The sequence below is a fragment of the Lepisma saccharinum genome, chromosome 1 (assembly GCF_977018435.1).
Source record: "Lepisma saccharinum chromosome 1, izLepSacc3.1, whole genome shotgun sequence".
NCBI classification, from domain to species: Eukaryota; Metazoa; Arthropoda; class Insecta; order Zygentoma; family Lepismatidae; genus Lepisma; species Lepisma saccharinum.
Genome location: NC_139229.1, coordinates 143,105,286 through 143,125,358, shown reverse-complemented (window position 1 = coordinate 143,125,358; position 20,073 = coordinate 143,105,286). Strand labels below are relative to the sequence as shown.

At 36.1% G+C, this 20,073-nt stretch overlaps 1 protein-coding gene across 3 annotated transcripts in view; it reads left to right on the top strand.

The window, feature by feature from the left end:
- LOC145989255 (E3 ubiquitin-protein ligase MARCHF3-like) overlaps positions 1-20,073 on the top strand; it is a 30,521-nt gene that overhangs the window by 2,592 nt on the left and 7,856 nt on the right. For all 3 annotated transcript variants that reach the window (XM_083124588.1, XM_083124595.1, XM_083124581.1), the window contains exons 2-4: positions 2,900-3,125; positions 7,502-7,616; positions 18,542-18,705. In XM_083124588.1, the coding sequence (XP_082980714.1) occupies positions 2,967-3,125; positions 7,502-7,616; positions 18,542-18,705 (438 nt within the window). In that variant the 5' untranslated portion in view covers positions 2,900-2,966. The remainder of the gene's footprint in view (positions 1-2,899; positions 3,126-7,501; positions 7,617-18,541; positions 18,706-20,073) is intronic.

Sequence of the window (20,073 nt, the reverse complement as noted above, 5' to 3'; positions counted from 1 at the left end):
AATTAGCCACCCACGAAGCGAAAGAACATAGGAAAATGCAGTTAGCGCCAAACAGAACACTTGTCACAAAGTGAAATGCCAATAATAATATAAACGTGAAATTACTAACACTCCTAACCTCTCAAGAATATCAAATTAGTATCTGCATGTCAGATTTGCTAATATCATTAAAGCCAACACCCGTAACCTAACAAAAATTTCAAATAGCAACAAGAATATATAACTTGAAAAACTACATACCTTTGAAATATGCTTTTTTTTTTGCTATGTGGTTGAGGGGGCGAAATGTGTCAATTGGCATACAAATCACCTGCTACAAATGCTAAGCACAAACAGGGTATCTTTCAAACATGTGATGTGCATTGGAACTTCATCTGCAGTATGTTTTGCATCCACTGACATCACACCAGTATTTCCAACTTTCATTATCCGATTCTTCCAGTATTTCTGTAGATTATGAACCGCAAACATGGTGTAAGTACATTTTGACTTTCCACATATTTGGTTCATATTACAAGTAGTTGGAGACTATGAAAATTATGAAAGTGTACCACAAAACAACTCTCATTAACCAACTATAATACATCTCTGGGAGCTAAACTGAAATCCTTCATATGGAATATAATCTTCATAAATTATGCAAAAATATACACTTTCTAGCAGGGGTGCAGAGGGTTAAGGGTATCATATTCTGATTTAGTTTGATAACTATTTTGCCACTAATACATTAACCATCATATGTATAGTGAACACTGAATATTTACTGCATCTTTGTATATCTACTTACACATGCACATAACAATATTGGTTTTCCAGTCATATTACCAACTATTTTCCTGTAGTTTACGGTTATTACAAGCATAAGAAAACAGTTTTTTCTTTGTGACGTTTCAGGAGAACACACGCTCCTTTCATCAGACATTTATTTTCATTTTGACTAAAGATACAGTTATAACAATGGTTAGTAATTTTTAAACAAAAAGAATCTGTTATATAATGGATGTTGTCAATGTTACATTGTTGTAATATAGCAACTTAACTGTGAAAAAAGCAGTCTATTTTTTTTTTTTTAATTATGAATCCCAAATATCATCAGGTAATTCAAATTCATCATTGTTTTCACAAAGTCTCTTGATGTTTTCTGTTACATTAAATTTTAAAGATGGTGGCTTACTCCATTTGTGAAAAAGAAAACTCCACACTGGATCTATGTTACCTTTTTCATTATTTAATTTATTCCAGTGTTCTTCTGCAATGAACGAGGCTTCCCAGACATTCAACTCTGTGTTTCCCGTTAATCTTTTTAAAACCCTTCTCTTTTTAATCAAATGCTTCTCTTCGATGATATGAGTTGACAAACCTGTTCTTGGGTTTAGATTTATAATGTCCAAATCATGTTCGTGCCATCTTATATATAATATATAATATAAGTTGTTCATGTTCAAAAGATTATGTGGGACAAACAGCAAGGAAAATGGCAATAAGATGGCACGAACATGATTTGGACATTATAAATCTAAACCCAAGAACAGGTTTGTCAACTCATATCATCGAAGAGAAGCATTTGATTAAAAAGAGAAGGGTTTTAAAAAGATTAACGGGAAACACAGAGTTGAATGTCTGGGAAGCCTCGTTCATTGCAGAAGAACACTGGAATAAATTAAATAATGAAAAAGGTAACATAGATCCAGTGTGGAGTTTTCTTTTTCACAAATGGAGTAAGCCACCATCTTTAAAATTTAATGTAACAGAAAACATCAAGAGACTTTGTGAAAACAATGATGAATTTGAATTACCTGATGATATTTGGGATTCATAATTAAAAAAAAAAAATAGACTGCTTTTTTCACAGTTAAGTTGCTATATTACAACAATGTAACATTGACAACATCCATTATATAACAGATTCTTTTTGTTTAAAAATTACTAACCATTGTTATAACTGTATCTTTAGTCAAAATGAAAATAAATGTCTGATGAAAGGAGCGTGTGTTCTCCTGAAACGTCACAAAGAAAAAACTGTTTTCTTATGCTTGTAATAACCGTAAACTACAGGAAAATAATTCTATCATGCAAGCAATGCGTACATACAAGAAAAACTAATATTACCAACTCTTTGTACCATACGACATTTGAAAATCAAACTTCATATGGCAGTGAAGACAAACCATGTCAAATGTAAATTAAATGAAAATGTTTACATGGTGTAGAATAAATTTTCACATCCTTTAGCAACTTTTTCAGAATTAATGCGCAATTTAACTGATTCTCCCCCCACCCACCCTTGAACCATCTTGTTCAGACCTCTTTGAAACTTTCGTCCTTGATATGATGTATCCCAGTAATTGTGCAGGGTGGCTTCTCACCAGGAATTATACTTGAATTTTTCTCCCTAGACGTGAAAAATTGCAACTTTTACAATCCAAATCCTATTGAATATTTATTAATCCCCTGGGGCACGTTTTTCACAATTTAACTTTTATTTTTATCAAGGATATGTACTCGTATATTATATATACCGTTTAATTGAATTAAAATTTTTGAACAATTTAGAATTGCACAGACCCTTTACATTGTTAATACATTTGTATGTCTATATGTGGTGATGGTGAGAGACTGTAATATGCAAGGCTGAAATAGAGAAAACATCTGCTTGTGCCGTTGAATTTTTGGAAAGTTTGCCTTGAAAACTGGGTACTATGCTTGAATTTTATCGTGGTCCTAGAGTGACCACCCTGTTATGTCAAAGGTGTTGCATGATATTTTCTCTGTCAAGTCCAAAACTTTTTTTTTTTTTGCTGCATGCCCAGCATACAAGTGATTTTTTTTTTATGTGGCAATTTTCTAATTGTATCCACCAATTTTTTTTTACAGCCATGATTTTTTATTCTTCTCTTAGGTTCAAAACCAACTCACCCCATGCTTAGTGACCCTTCCCACCTGTCTGGTATGTGAGAAAGCGATTAATGATGGAAACTGAAAACAGCCTCCTCCCTGCCCACGTGCTTAACAGTCAGCCAATACCTATAGAATCTTCTCTTCCTGTGGAGAAGTGTTGCCTGGAGGGACCATTGCAGAGTGCCTTAAGCAGAAATCCAAGTGTGAACAACACTCCAAATAAGAATGTAAGTATCTTAATCATTACTTATTTTTATTTTGTGGACTGAAATTTCCACTGATACAACTAAAGTGTGCACATTGTAGAGCATTCCGTTCGCAATTTTATACCAGGTCCAAGATTTCTGAAACCTCAGAAAATATGCAAACTACAGGCTTTCCCATTACTGAGGCTAGTGCCACCGTTTCCATGCCAGGGTTTCAAATGTGGTGGTGGATTTATAACTGTAGGTCCAGTCTCAATCAGCCTATCTGAACTTTGAAGTAGACGTGAACAAAGTTTCCCTGAGAAGAAGAAACTGCATGCAGTACCAAACATCAGTTTGCACACACATCCAACAGCAAAGATAATTGTAGGCAATTTATCCATCACTATTTATATTCAATTTTCTGGGCCATTCCATGCGAAATCACCCAGAGCAGGTTGTTTCATAGTCATGGATTTGCTTCCAATTTTTTTTTTACTGATTCATACTTGGACCAATATGACAAATATGTAATACTAGGCTTGTCCATCAAATATGTTGAAAGTTACACATTTCTGAAAATTTGAAGATTTTCAGAAATTGAGTGGATGAATGAATGTACCATATGACACAAAATATGCCATATCTCAGAAATTATGTGGAGTATTGTGATGATTTCGATATTGTTGGAGAGAAGAAGGACAGTCCTAACAGAAAATAACTGTTACCACTCTTACTTGCTCAGAAAGCGTAATCTTTAAAGAAAGTAATATGTTGTGATGAAAAATACATTCCACTTGGGGTAATTTTTTGATAGCAAGTTCCAGGTTTTACCACAATGAAAATTGTTACACAGCATAATCAATACATGTTCAACATAATATTAAAAAGTCGGAAAGGTAATGTTGTTCATAATAAAAATATCACAGGTTTTAGTATTCAATGAATGAACTATTCTTCAACTAGCACACGGTTACATTTTGACAAATGGCCTTAAAATAGTCACAAATTACCACTAATATGAGTACACATAATATTGTTGGAAATGTTGAATATGTGGGAGAGGCTTGAATATGTGGGAGAGGCATTAACTATGATGTTTATCCAATTGTACTTCACAGAAATCGTACTAAGACCAGAGATTTTGTCCAGAATACATATAGGTCATTCCATACCAAATGGTCAAGCATTGGTCTATACCAGGCATATATCCCCGATACAAAACATACACTTCCCTCTGTAAACACCACAACCTGCCTTCTCTCAGCAAAAGTAGGAAGATGCAATTGCTCTATTTCTTATACAAAATCATGAACAGTAATATTCAAGTGCAACATCTTCTAGAACAAATACACATACGTGTTCCTATCTCCAAGACATGATCCAAATGGGGCATCTTTTACTGTAGTAACAGAAGATCGAACATTATAAATAAATCACCTATCAGGAGAATGTGTGAACTGTACAACAGATGTTCCGAAAGGGAACCAGAATTAGATATATTTCACATGCCTATTGGGACATTCAAAAAAGTTATTCAAGGAATGGAAGAATAAATGTCAACACTTAACATAAACACATTTTTTGTAAATATATATATATTTCTTTCCTAGTTTGTACTCAATTACATATATGTTCGTACTTTCTAGAGTGTCAATTATTACATACATAATTAATGTATTTCTTAAAGGTAAATAACTTCTATCCTTGATTTATACTGTGTTTATTTTATTTCGATATTTTATGTAATTCATAATATATTAGTATCTCCTTATTATATATATATATTTTTTCGTACATGGTGGTAAAGATCTGAAATACTGAGTGTAAAGATAAATACGTTGTGCATTGTAATAATTGAAATATTGTATTCATGTAGGTTATTTTTGTACATAATAGTTAGATATTTTATTCCACTCTCTTCAATTAACATGTATTATTATAACTCTCTTTGTTAACTGTTGTATTCATATATAATTTAGTGTTGACATGTTTTATGTTTATTTACATTTCTGCACAATAATATTTCTTTTCAAACTGTTACTTTACAAACTCAAAGCAAGAAATGTAGAACACTGTAATTGGCCATTCGCCTGTTGTGTTTAATAATAAATATTTTTGTTGTTCTAACCCCTATGCAAGGTAGTTGAAAGCAGCCATTAATTTTCTAAAACTTGACTTTGTTTAAAAATGATGGCCATTTTTTTTGTTTCATGACTTCGGACATTTTTGGCCTTTGCAAACAGTTGTGATAATTATGATAACTCAGCTAATAAAAATGAGAGAAAGCTGTGGTTAAAAACATTGTTTTCAGTACGTTTCAGGCTATATATTTCTGTTCCTTTTTACACCATCTCTAATGAAAATGGCTGAAATTTAGGTCCAAATCTGATATTTAATTTAAGAAAAATCAAAGTTTAGAATTTTTTTTAGTAGGGAAGTGATGTCATATCAGACCTGTATATTTTTTGGCAGAAAATATTTGAGCTTTGTTACTGATTTTCTCTAGCTCTTTGAAAATGTTAGTTTTTCATTTTTTTAAAAGTTTGACACACTACATCTCTGGTGGGGGACCTAACAGAAATTTGATATTTACCGCATATTTGGAATGCTGATCACGAAAACTATTTTTTTTTTTCATAACATCAGGATTTTTTACATCAAAATTCTCATATTCGCCATTCCGTTCCACCTATTACAGAATGCAACAAAATAAATTTATGCAACTTAAAATTTGGCTGTTTGCAAACCAAAAGGTGATTCTGGAAGTATTTTGAATGCTGATCACTAGGGGCCAGATTTATATGCAATTAAAAAAACCCAATATATGCACTAAAAAAGGCCAAAGTATGCACTTAAAATATGCACTAAAAATTTTCAAAACAACCTATTTTAAGGTTATGTACACCTTACATGGGAAGTTATACATATCAGTAACTCACTGAACGCAATTATAGAAATGAAAGTGTAATAAATTGTGCTATTTAGGATCACTGAAAAATACTAATTCACAAATGTTTCTAGTTTCCTGTAACAAAATGAGTATATTACACACATTCCTTTGTCTGGAGGCTTGTTTTAATACTGCAATATTGCAATTATAATAATACATATCTTGATGGAAACACTATACTCTTTTCATTGCATTAATCAATATCTTATTCATTTACTTTAGCATTTCAATATACTAGATGTTATTTATCAATGTTTTCAAGTAGCAGACTCTTGTGATTGTCAGGAAGTCAGTATTTGTATTTTGAAAATGTTATTTCAATTTCACAAGATGCCACTGAACAGAATTTGTTAGTTTAATTTCTTGTGTTGACATCCTGACCCCAACAAATGTCATGAAAATTTCTATCAAAATTTCCCGCAGATTCCAGGCTCCGCCCCTGGGGTAATTAACCTACCGCCTGCAACCGCTATCGTGACCACGCCTATGTCTATAGAGTTCCTTTGGAAGGCATGTTAGAAACTGCCCAACACTATTTTCCACACTGAAACATTTATAAAGGTACAAAGAAATTAAACCTCAGAAGGTAACTTACCTCCTTATCCCAAGGCCAGGCACTAGCAGATCGAAGTTAAAGTTCAAAGTCTTTCTTGTCCTTTTCCACAGAATACTACCCTCCCCGTACATTCCATCTTATAAGAAGTTGCAAATTATGCCATCCCACAAGTCATTCAGAAAATACAACCCTCCCCTTTACGGCCTGCAGTTGCCAAAAAAAATGTGCACTATGTTCCAGAAGATAAATTATCCCATTCCACAAGTCAATCATGAGAAGAAAAAGAGAATGTGTAGATGTGCGCCTGTGACGTGAATACATGATGGAAGCCCTGGAAAATTGCATGAACGTTACGTAGGTAAGGAATTTAAATATTAAAAAAATGTAAGTTTCGTAGCACGTAGAACTCCAAAAATTACTTTCCACGCTCCAGTATTTCTTTCTTCACACTTAGCAACACACAATCTTCATAAAGAAAGAAAAATCCTTGCGAAATCGAGGGTGTGTTAGATGACCACGGAGCCAAATGTATTTTAGTCTATTTTACCAATACATAGCGATATCTGAAAATGAAATAGATGATTATGGGCTGAAACTTCCTGGGTGGATTTTTACATATGTATTTCTATGATTATTGTCACATTGAAATGATATTTGATTCTATAAATAGCACACTCGGTTCTGGGAGACTAGATGAAGTATGAATGAGCGAAAGTGGTCCTGTGCAATACTCTAGTACTCATGGAACATATTCTAGTGATGCACTAAAAATTACTACAATATGTTTTGCATTCGATAGTTGCTTTTATGATCAAAATCATATCAGATGTGACTATGTTTGCACATGTTTTAAAATCTGATACATAGATACATAGAAGAAGAAAAATTGTGTGAGTATTCTGTTTGCAGCCAGAAGATTTCAAGAAAACAAGATTTACAAGTCCTACCACAAGATCACCTCTTCATGATATTATAGCCAAACGAGTATCTAGTACAGGTTCAATCTGCAGAATTTGTCATGAAGGTAAGTTGAACACAACCTTTTCTATTCTTTATTAGTATTATTATTGTTATGTCTCCTAAATGGAGAAGTCACACAGAAGCGGCAGAAGGCACGTATCGCTAGAGGATTACACCATTCGAACCCAGACTTGTGCGGCCTGTCATGTCACTGCAGTGTGAAATGTTGCTGCTAATTGGCTCGTTTGCAAGTGCTTTTCTTTGGTGGGAAATCTCCCAGAGACTGTATGCGATTCAATAGGGCCTGGGACTTGTCCTGTAAAACTGTAAAATATGTATGTAATTATGTCATAGAAATGTAAAATATGTCAGAAAAATGTAGAAATATTCTCAGTAAAGCCAAAAATATGCACATCATTACTTTCGAATTTCTCATTATACTGGAAGTCGGTATCTTTCAGGGAAGATGAACTAGGGTTGGGGTGGGGTATTAAATGAAGTCAGAATTCCTTTAATCGAAGAATGTACCAATACGATAAGTGTGCTATAATGTAACGAATTATATTTTTAATTTTGACTAATTGTTGTGAGAATCAAGGAAAAAAAAGTACCGAAGTGAGAGTAATTGAAACTTGTTTACTGTGATTCTAGTGCCTGCACAACAATGACTGAGCATTTTCCCTCAATAATGTCTGCACTGCTATCAATTGTCGGTGGGATAAAAAAAGGGGAAGGTATTATTGTTCTGTACGAGGGTCACTATTTATATTTTGAGCCTAACAATGAAAAAACAGGAATTTGGCATTGAAAACTGCTTTATTGTTTTTCGAAGCATTCTCTTTTATGGACAATACACTTTTGCATTCCTTCGAACCATTTGTCAAAGCAGTTTTTCCAATCTTCTTGAGACACCTCCATAATATGGTTTTTGAACGCATCAACGGCATCTTCCGCCGACGAAAATCGTTGTCCACGCAATTTATTCTTGACATTCGGGAACAAGAAGAAGTCATTGGGTGCCAAATCAGGACTGTACGGTGGATGACCCATCAATTCGATTTTTTGACTGTTCATAAAGTCGGTTGTTAGACGAGATGTGTGACAGCTGGCATTGTCTTGATGAAGAATGATCCGGTGGAGTTTGTTTGTTTTCCGTATTTGACCGAAGACCTCTGGCAAACAAATTGTTGTGTACCATTCAGAGTTGACCGTTCTACGTTCCTCTAAAGGCACAGTTGCCACATGACCAGTTTTCCCGAAAAAACAGGCGAACATTTGTTTGGATGTGCTTCGAGTGCGAACAACTTTTGTTGGATTGGGTTCATCTTGAAACACCCATACAGTCGACTGCTGTTTACGTTCCGCCTCATATGCATATATCCATCAGGGTGGCGACAGACCTGGAAAACCGGGAAAAGTCAGGGAATTTGAGGTGTCAAAAAAAGTCAGGGAATTTCGTCCAATTTTTTTTTTTTTTTTTAAATTTATTTATTAAAAGATATCGTTATGGAACTCTGCACGGGAACAGGAAATCTCGTTCGTAAGTTTTGGCCTCAACTTTTAGGCCCCTTGTATGCGCAACACAACCACGGTGCTAGAAACCAGTGATGGCAGGAGGGGAGAGAGAGAGAGAAATTTCTCTCGCTTGGGCTTCTCAGCGGGAATTTTAAATTCAAACACTCTTTGGAGGAAAATTGTTATATCTCGGGCACTTTGGCAGCAATCTACTTCGGATAACTTTTGTTTTTCAGCTAAAACATCAGCGCATGCAACCGTGTACAATTCAGAACACCGGAACGAGGAAGGGTGGCTTGGGAGGGGGGGAATTCCCCCGAATGTCAATGCGAATAACATTAAAATCTGGTGTTTGCCCCTCTTATCCTGCTGTTTTGGGGAGAGGGTGAAAACTTTAGTATTCATTTCAAAGAATGAACATTTATCAAGAGAATGAAACATGTTTCATGTTCTTGGGTGCCATACAAGTTGAATAATAAGCCATAATGTGATTTTATTTTTATTATTTTTTTACGAAAAATAGGTAATTTGCATTTTTGGAGGAAAATTGTTATAACTCGGACAGTAAGGGAGCAATCTACTTCGGATCAGTTTTGTTTTGCAGTTAAAACATCAGAGCATTCAACCGTGTACAATTCAGAATGCCGAACCGAGGAAGGGCAGTTTGGGTTTCGCGACCCCCGAATTTCAATGGAAAAAAACATAAAAATCTGGAGTTTGCCCCCTCTTGTGCCACTATTTTGGGAAGGAGGCGCGAACTTTAGTATTCTTTTCAAAGAATGGACATTTCTCAAGAGAACGTAACATGTTTCATGTTCTTTGACGCCATACAAGTTGAATAATAAGCCAAAATGTGATTTTTTAATTTATTTTTTTTACGAAAAATAGGTAATTTGCATTTTTGGAGGAAAATTGTTATAACTCCGGCACTATGGGAGCATTCTACTTCGCATAAGTTTTGTTTTGCAGCTAGCACATCAGAGCATGCAACCGTGTACAATTCTGAACGCCGGATCGAGGAAGTGGGCTTGGGGCACAACCCCCGAATTTTCAATGGAAAAAACGTAAAAATCTGTAGTTTGCCCCTTTTCCCCCCCATTATTTTGGGGAGAGGGTGCGAATTTAGTATTATTTTCAAAGAATGGACATGTCTCAAGAGAATGAAACATGTTTCATGTTCTTGGGTGCCATACAAGTTGAATAATAAGTCAAAATGTGATTATTGTTTTTTACGAAAAATAGGTAATTTGCTTTTTTTGAAGGAAAATTGTTATAACTCTGGCACTATGGGAGCAATCTACTTCGGATAAGTTTTGTTTTGCAGCTAAAACATCATAGCCTGCAACCGTGTACAATTCGGAACTCCGAACCGAGGAAGGGGTTGTGGGGGTGTGACCGCCGAATTTCAACGAAAAGAAAACATAAAAATCTGGAGTTTGCCCCCTCTTCACCCGCTATTTTGGGGAGAAGGCGCAAACCTTTGTATTCTCTCCAAAGAGATTGAAACATGTTTCATGTTCCTGGGTGCCATACAAGTTGAATAATGTGCCAAAATATGAAACTCTGTTCGGAAATGTGGCATGGATATGTTGCGGAGAGGGGGATAGGTTGATCATCAATATGAATTTCCCAGACTTGCTCCAGACCTGTGTCAGAGTTTCCACCCAAACATAAGAGTATGAAGGTCCAAAAAGCACATTCATTTCGTAATCAGCACCATGATACCATATGGTATCATCGGACCAGTACGACCTTACTCTGATGATACCATATGGTATCATCGGGAGAGTAAAGGTTAACCCTCTAAATATTACGTTGAAAATGCATTGAATTATCATTTTTTCTTGTCCGTATTGGAGTAGTAAGGGGACTTGTCAACAGATGGTGGGGATAAGAGCGGATGGCGCCGTCCGATACTTGTCGGACGTCGTAGTAAGGCATTTTGTTTGGCAATCTGAAAGAACATGAAAAAAAAAAAAAAAAAAATAGCTTCTATTGATACATACGATGTTTGTCAAATATCGCCACCTGACAAAGTATCTCACTACAACATGCGACAGAAATTGCATGGACTGCAACATCCAACAAAAATCGCATGCATAAACAAGAGTTTTAGACATTGCAAATATGCTGCTGGAATTTCATTACTCTTCTGACTCACTTCACCTTATTTAATGTAGCAGTGCTTGCGAAGGTTTTCTTTCATCATCCTGATGTATTACTGGTTTCGTACAAGTTAACATACGTTTACAATGACATTGCAATATTCTTAGATATCAAGAAGAATCCAACCAAACGGGATATATATTGAATACTATCACGAAAAAGTGAAACATAAATCTGCATCAGTGAACTTTATAACAGGCAAGTGCATACTCCCCACTAGTATTGCAATGAAATTAACGCCACTCTCTGTCCTGTCTGTTTAAACTCGTGAGAGATGGTCATTAATCTCTCACTGAGTAAGGTTAATGTCCAATATTATGAAATAAAATACTAATAATAAATACGTAAATATTTTACTATCATATTTACCCGAATCATTCAATCATAAAAGCAAATCACTTTCTTCAAGAATGAACTTTTCTCTGCCAGCCCTGCTAAATTTTCACTTTCCATCTACTGATTAATACGAGGGGTGGCCAGAAAGTAATTTCCGATTAGTTATGTTTAGGAATGTGCAGTGATGTCTGGACACATTTCTCGCCCGTTCGAAATATCGAAATAATGCGAATTTGGCATAAAATGCAAATTGTTGGCGTTTTTAGCGATTTTTTTTAAAAATAAATGTCCTAAAACAACGAAAAATTCCATGAAATCAAAAATTCTTGTCTTTTCTAGGCCATGTTTGTGTACACAGAACATGCAAGTTTTGCAACAATTTACTCAAGAGTAAACTATAGAGTTATACGTACATGGAATAATTCCGACAGCCCACGATTTTTTCAGCATCAAAAAACATTTGCATCACAGAGCAAAGTGGCAGGGTTCTAACAGGAGATGGAGTGCGTATCTACCGTCACACGGGAGCCACATCTTCGTATTTGTTGCACGAGATATGTTTGAATTACTTAGCTAAGCGTGCACCATTGGCATTTGTCAAGCGAGTAATAATGGAGCTCAGTCATTAAGGCGTCTGACTACTATGCGAGAGACCCGGGGTCGATCCCCTGCGGGGGGGGGGGGGGACCGGGATGTTTTCCACCTTTTCAAACTGCTCTAGCACCCACCCAGCATCATATGAAGCTGGTACTTTGAAGAAACTTTAAGGGATAAAGGTAGCCAGGAGCGTGGTGCTGATCACATCATCTCCACCTTCATCCGTGATCAAGAAAGTGTGGGGCCTTAACTCCACACCCCTATACACTTTCATGGCAAAGTGCAGGGGAGCACTTTACTTTTACTTCCTCAAAAATCCAACATATCAAACTGTCCCGAAAATACGTAGAACATGTGACCTACAATTTAAAATAATAGTTTAAAAGCACAATGGAGTATTAAGTTTCGGTATATTTGGCAGATAAATGTTCTAAAAGAGAAAAGCGAATTTTGGGAAACCTAACACTAACAAGTCAAAAAAAGATAATGCCAATTTTTGGTGCCATAATATATCGGTATCTGTCACGTGAGATTGATTGATTTTAATTTTTTGGGTGCGTCGCTACTTATGGTCATTATGCACCCTTCAGTATATACGGGGAAAATTCCATTATCTAAAATCCTTACCTTAAAATTAAAAAAGGGGTATGGAAAATAACTTTCCCAAAATAACTTTCAAGATATCAAACTCTCACGAAGAGGCATAAGCCATGTGACTTACAATTTGAAACAGTAGTTTAAAAATACCATGAAGGTATAATTTCAGATATTTGCCAGAAAATGCGCTAAAATGAAAATGTGAATTTTGGGAAAAATAACACCGTACAGTAAAAAATAAAAAAATAACAAAATATCAAGGTCCCTACCGATTAGGTATAAATAAAACATGAATATCAGTTATAATTTATTGCATTAGTAATTTTCGGCATAATCACCACCTTTGTTCTCTGTGTCAAATTCTGAGCGTGCAATGTAGGCTGCATCGCAGTCGGTGGGAGACTGTATGAGAGCTGCAATGTTTAACATAGAACTGTCCTAAAACGGCTGCGTTGCAACTGTACCAGATTACAGCTACATGCCACTTCTTTCTGCCTGCATGTGTGTGTGTCGCTCTCCGATCACTAGTGCAGCGTATAGGCACCATTGAAGCTTTTTTCAGGATCCCCCTCGTATATGAACTTTCAGAAGCTTTTATTATTGGAGTGTTCCTGTTTTAATGTGTGGTTAGCTAAATCAGGTACCTATACAATGCAATTCTATAAATTCCTTGCGTTAAATTTATAATACCTACATACCCTTTTCGTCAGCATTAATGGTATAACTGCATGTTGTCAGTTTCACAGTACTTCACTTGGATATACTGTACTGAAGCAGAAATCCCATTGATAATGTAAGAAAATATGACACTTTATTTTGTACGATTCAATTATTTCACTTATCTGAAAGAGTTAGGCTAAGTTGTTTGCTTTACAGAGAAGTAGCTTTATGCATTGAAAAATGAGTCCGCACTCATGGTTCTTGCAAGCAGAGGGTTCCAAAGCTCAGTGGAAATATCAACATATAATACCGATAATGTATAAGGAGACTGATAAATTACAAATTGTATTTCTTAATCAATCACTCTTCACTCTTTTCTCATTTAGTCGTAACTTTAAAAATAATCAAGTATTTTATTTTGAACTTACTGCGTATGACAAAATTCCGTGATCCTTCCCTAGCTTGTCAATTGTAATAATTTTCCAAATTCACTATTTTGCAGTTTGAATTCAAATCATAGAGAATAGAGAAATTAAGTCAATTTCATAGAAGATAATATTGGTACTTAACAAAAGCATTCGTGGATCTGCATGAGTTTATTATTTCCATTTGCAAAAACATCGATTTAGTTTAGTTTGTAATTGTCAGGGAAAAATGTAAATTTTGTCCTGGAAAAGTCAGGGAATTTCATTTCTGCTTGTTTGTAGCCACCCTGATCCATGATTCGTCACCTGTTACAATCTTATATACGTCTTTTGAAACACCACGATTGTATTTATTGAGCATTTGTTTGCACCAATTGACGCGAGCGTCTTTTTGAGTTTTTGTCAAATTGTGTGGGATCCAACAAGAACATACCTTTCTCACAGCTAAATGATCATGTAATATTTTATATATGCTGGTGGAACTAATGCCTTTGGTTGCCTCAATCTCACAGTATGTCACATGACGATCTTGCAGTATTAGGTTTTGCACAGCATCAACGTTTTCTTGAACAACAACTGATTTTGGACGACCTTCGCGAATCTTGTCGGTGAGTGAATGGCGGCCACGATTAAATTCATTATATCAGCGTTTCACAGTGGCAAAGGATCGGACTTCATCGCCAAATGTGGAAGTAAGTTGATCGATGCACTCTTGTCTTGATAATCCACGTCGAAAATCGTAAAAAATCATCGCACGAAAATGTTCACGAGTTAATTCCATTTTATTGTTGTCGCGCAATCTCCAAGGCAACATAAACAACACAAATCAAGCTATTGACAAAACATTTGAAGTACGTTATGGTCAATAATGCCAGACGATTCCGTGCAAACGTCAAATCGCACCTAACTTCAATCAGTGTTGCCAAGGCTCAAAATATAAATAGTGACCCTCGTATTAGTTGGTAAGAAAAGACTGCATCTGCTTTTAATTTCTTTGTCTGCAATTTCCTTATCCTGCGCTAAACGTACAATGAATAAATTATGAAATAACTTATTATATGCAAGACGATTACAAAATTATACAGAAATGTCTTATTATGAGAAATTGAAGAAATATATTGTAAAGATGCAAAATTGGTAAAACATGTCAAAATATGCCGTTTCAAATCTTTTTTGGCTGATTTTCATCAAATATATAAAGATCTCACCCCAGTATTTGATCCGGTGCCAAATAAGAGAATGTAACCTAGTCCCTGCCCCTACTCATCAATATACATGTCTTCATTTTTCATGTTCGTGGAGATGAAATAATGGCATGGAACTGACTTAACAGTGGAAAGCAATATTGTATGAATCCAATATAAAAAAATACATTCCACAATAACCTGAAATAATTATAATAGGTTTTACTGTAGGTCACTGAAGCAAATCAGAGTATGTGAATTTTTTGTAGTTCTTTGAAAAAACTAACAAACTTTTGATAGAAGTTACAGGCCATTTATACAGGAGTAAGATTATCTCCAAAGTGTGTATATTGGCCAATACTGATAAAGTACTGATCAGTCTGTTTCATCTCTAACAAATATACACAGTGAACCTTAATTTTACATTTTAAGAGTGACAGTTAAAAATTTGTAACATGTCCGTGCTACTTGATTGAGACCATGCATGTTGAATGTGTAGTGAAGGGAAATGAAAATCAGGGTTCCGCTTTACAAGGTTCCGTTTCAAAATCTCAGGGAATTTGAAAAAATAAAAAATTGAGGGAAATCTTGTAATTGATCAATAATGATAATTCCAACCATAGGTGACTCAAGAGGGAGCTTGTTCTTCTCATGTATTCAGGTCGGCATTCCCTTCTGCACTCCTAGTTTTCATCTCAATAGTAGCAAGAAAATTAATAGATGAATAACTGTTAGCCACCTTGATTGTTTGTTGTTGTTTTTTCCAAAAACCTGTATTTTTTTCACTTCTTGGCATTATTTTTTTCCAAAATTTGAATTTTTATTTTAGAACACTTACTTGTGTAAGAATAATGAAATACATAATTCACTTTTTTTTTCCTTGGAATAAACATCACAACCCTCACAGTAAGCTCAACACCTCTAGATCCCAGAGCCTGGCAACACCTATGATAACAACTAATACATGCGAACAAAGTACAACTTCAGTAACTTGCTTTACACAAGCTATTTTAAAGGTATCTGCTTTAAATATTGGCTTGGCAACTAAGTTCCCGCCGTTTTTTAAGGAAGGTGTTAAAAGGTTAGTTTTCAATAAACAATAAACAGGTACAAGTAGTTAATCAATAATGTATTCTCCTGTGTTGTTTACAACGTTTTGCCAACGTTCAACAAGGTTTTCAATACCTCGTCGGTAGAAATCACGTGGTTTAGACTCGAAAAAGTCATCCAACCAAGCTCTCAATTCTGCATCAGTATTGAACGAAACTCCCCGCATAGCATTTGAAAGAGATCGAAAGAGGTGAAAATCCGTTGGTGCCAAATCTGGAGAGTATGGTGGGTGTGGCAGCACTTCCCAACCATGAGCTTGAATGGCGTCCTTGGTCATATTGGCGATATGAGGGCGGGCGTTGTCGTGCAGCAAAAGAACACCATGCTGCCGATTCGGTCTTTTCTCTTGAATAGCCATGTTGAGTCGTTCCATTTGTTGCACATAGAGTTCCGCGTTTATCGTTTGGTTCCTTTCAAGCAATTCGAAATGGAGAATCCCTTCCCAGTCCCACCATACGCACAACATCGTTTTACACGGATGAAGTTCCTGTTTTGTGCGTGGGGTCGCTTGTTTCCCGGGGCTCAGCCATTCCTTACGCCGCTTCATATTCATGTAAAGGCACCATTTTTCATCGCCAGTAACGATTCGGTGAAGAAATCGTTCCTTGTGTCCATGGGTTGCACGGTGCCGAGCAAGCAAACGAGCGGAGATTGTGGCTCGTTGATTTTTGTTGGTGACACTTAAAGTGTGAGGCACCCATGCTCCACACTTCTGAACCTTTCCCATCGAGTGAAGATGCTTCTCTACAGTAGTGTGGGAGCAACCCATTGTCTCTGCCAGTTCCCTTGTTGTTTGACGCGAATTTTCATGCAACAGGTGGTTCAATCGCTCTTCATCGAACTCAACTGGACGGCCAGAACGAGATGCGTCTTTGAGGTCAAAATTTCCTTTTTTGAACTTCGCATACCGATCACGGCCGGTTCTTTCAGCTATAGCACCCACTCCATACACAGCACAAATGTTGCGAGCAGCTTCTGCGGCCTTAGAACCTTGATTAAAGGCAAAAAGGAGGAGGTGTCGAAAATGCTCATTCTTCTCAACTTGACATTTCAATTTAATGATCTGTAAATAGCAAAAAAATGTGTCTTAGTAACAAAGAAACATACATTTAGGTAGAACAATATATTCTCTTTCGCATGATGTACACCTTCGTGCCAAACGTATTTAATGTCATAGAGATTTTTCCAATTAAAAAAAACTACGGGATCTTAGTTGCCAACCCAATATATGTTTATTTTGCAGCACAGATTAAGTAATATTGTTTCCATTTGTGTACTTCTGTTTCTCAAAAGTGTAAAAATATTTTGATGTTCGATATGTGATTTGTTTGAAATTTAATCTGTAATACAATTTTATAAGCTTTTTAACTCCAGGAAAATCTGTAACCTTTGTCCTTAATTAGGTACAGAGATGTCATTTTATTCTTGAATTAATTTTATTTTTTCAGTTGGGGAATAACTGATGTAAAATCTTCACCAATATTGACCGTGTATAAAATTGCAAATGTTTCTCGAACATGAATGGATCATTGACTTCCTTAACTAACCCTTCATGGACCACGCGAGAAAAATTACTTCGATGGTCATGCATGGTGCCAGAGACTGTATTCTTAAAATATGATCAATTAAAGGTCTAAAATGCCAAACCCTCAATTATTGCGATTCAATCTTTTCTTCAAACAATGGAGATTCTATAAAACTATAAAATTTGAAATTCTATAGAACTATGAAAAGGCACTCTTCATTAGTCTGGCATGAAATGGCAGACCGAATTTTCAGTAAAAACTAGGTACGCCTATAGTCGCGCACGGACTCAGACAGCAAGGGGCTTCAACGAATTCCCCTCCGAGTGACTCTAAAATAACACTGAAACCAAAATCGTGGTGTAAAAGAGGAAGGTTAGAGACTCAGCTAGACAGAGAAAGGGGGTTAACAAAGCAATCATTGATAAATACACACCTGGAACTAGAGACCGTGCGAGGCCAATGCAGGATTAATGTACACAGCTTAAGTAATCACAATGAGTCGGTTCCTTTTTAAAGGCAACTTTGAAGAACGGCACATTTAGTTACTTTTAAAAAACTTGACACATGAATTATATTTTTTATTCATAAAAACAAATGGTGGGATTTTTCAATAATTACAGGCTGTTTATAAACATTTCGCATTACACTGATATTGGTCAATAGTAATAGACTACTGATTCAATTGTCCTATTCCTAATAATAGTAAAGAGGATGATATGACTATTAAGGTCATTGTAAAGTAAATTGAAAGTTGTAATAAACTCTGTGTAAAAGTTTGAGGATTCTGTAAATCTCTGAGATTTTATGTGGGATCCCTACCTGGGTCACCCTGTATAATCCAGATGCTGTTTTTAATGCCATATTTTTTTATAGGTGAATCAATGGAAGACCTCATTTCACCATGCCAGTGCACAGGCACGCTGGGGCTTGTACACTTGTGCTGCATTGAAAGATGGCTGTCTACCTCAAATTCTGATGTGTGTGAAATATGTGGTTTTCATTATGTCACGTACCGCCAGAAGAGACCAGCCATGCAGGTAAATAAGTGGAAAACTAACACTTTTGCTTGTATTGCACGATGTGTTCAAATTATAAATTCAAACTCTTGTGGAGTGCAAGGGGTGACTTTTGAGATGGCACCCAAAAGTCAACCTCACTTCCACATAGGACACCGTGGTGACTGCAGTCTTGCAGACTAATGGAGCTCTGGTACCTGGACCCACGGACACTATAGTTCTCTGTAGAAATCTTGTTGTGTCATCCAGATATGTTTGTGATTGTCCCTTCGTCCATCTCATCGTATCTTTGGGAACCATTACTCTATGCAACACGGGCCTCCCCGATGGCGCAGTGGTAGCGTCATCGCCTTGTAATCAAGGGGTCCCGGGTTCGATACCCGGTGGAGGCACAAGTGGTTCGGATCCCACTTTAAACTGTAGGTCCAGTCCCGATTAGCCTTACTGTGCATAAAGTGGACTTAAAACAACAAATCAATCCAATCTATGCAACACAAGGCCACTGAACTAAAATTTTCACATATTGTCTGGCTGCCTTAGCAGAGACCATGGACAGAAGTGCACGTGTGCCAACCGGACGTGTTCAGTGGCTAAATAGGGGTGACTGCACTTTGGGCGGGAAGCGGGTTCCTTGAAAATCGTCTTCTGTGGAAACAACAATAAAATTTCAGAGCAGTAACATTGCTGCCAAAATACATAGAGAGATGTTTACGAATTATGTAAGGGTTCAGAAAGAAATTAAAGCCATTCATATACTATATCAGCAAACAGAATATATCAGGACAGTATTCAAAATGTCACATTAGTAGATAAACTTGTTTGTAAACCCGTAGCTTTATTTTATATCATTCAATTAAATTGATCTCCTTAGTAAATATTATAATTAGCACAAATGTACACAGCATTAATCAGGATAGTATTCACTAATAATAGTATTATTGTACATAGTATTATAAATATAAATGTAGTAAATGAATGGTTTGTGACATTTTCTAGTAGAACAAGGGTGTTTTGTAGAATGTGCAACAGGGTGCCAAAACGTCCCAATTTCATTCATTCCACTTTGAAACTGTTTCTTGTGAATTGTAAGAGCCATCACAAACACAAAGCAGCAAGCGGTAATAAACACAACAAGCGAAATACCACAGGGTAGTTTTGAGGAATGTTTCTCCTTGCTTCCCCTCTCGCGTTTGGAATCGTCCTTTCCAGGTAGTTTTGTCTTCCTTGGCCGGACTGTATCTTAGCAATGTTGTATTCAAACTGAGATAATGTAAGATGATGCTTGTCAGTGTCCATTGTTCATTACTTTTTTCATGTTTCCAAAAACAAACTCTGTCCTGGAAAATATTTTCAGAGTACCTGCAATTCACATCAGCAACTGATAGTTTT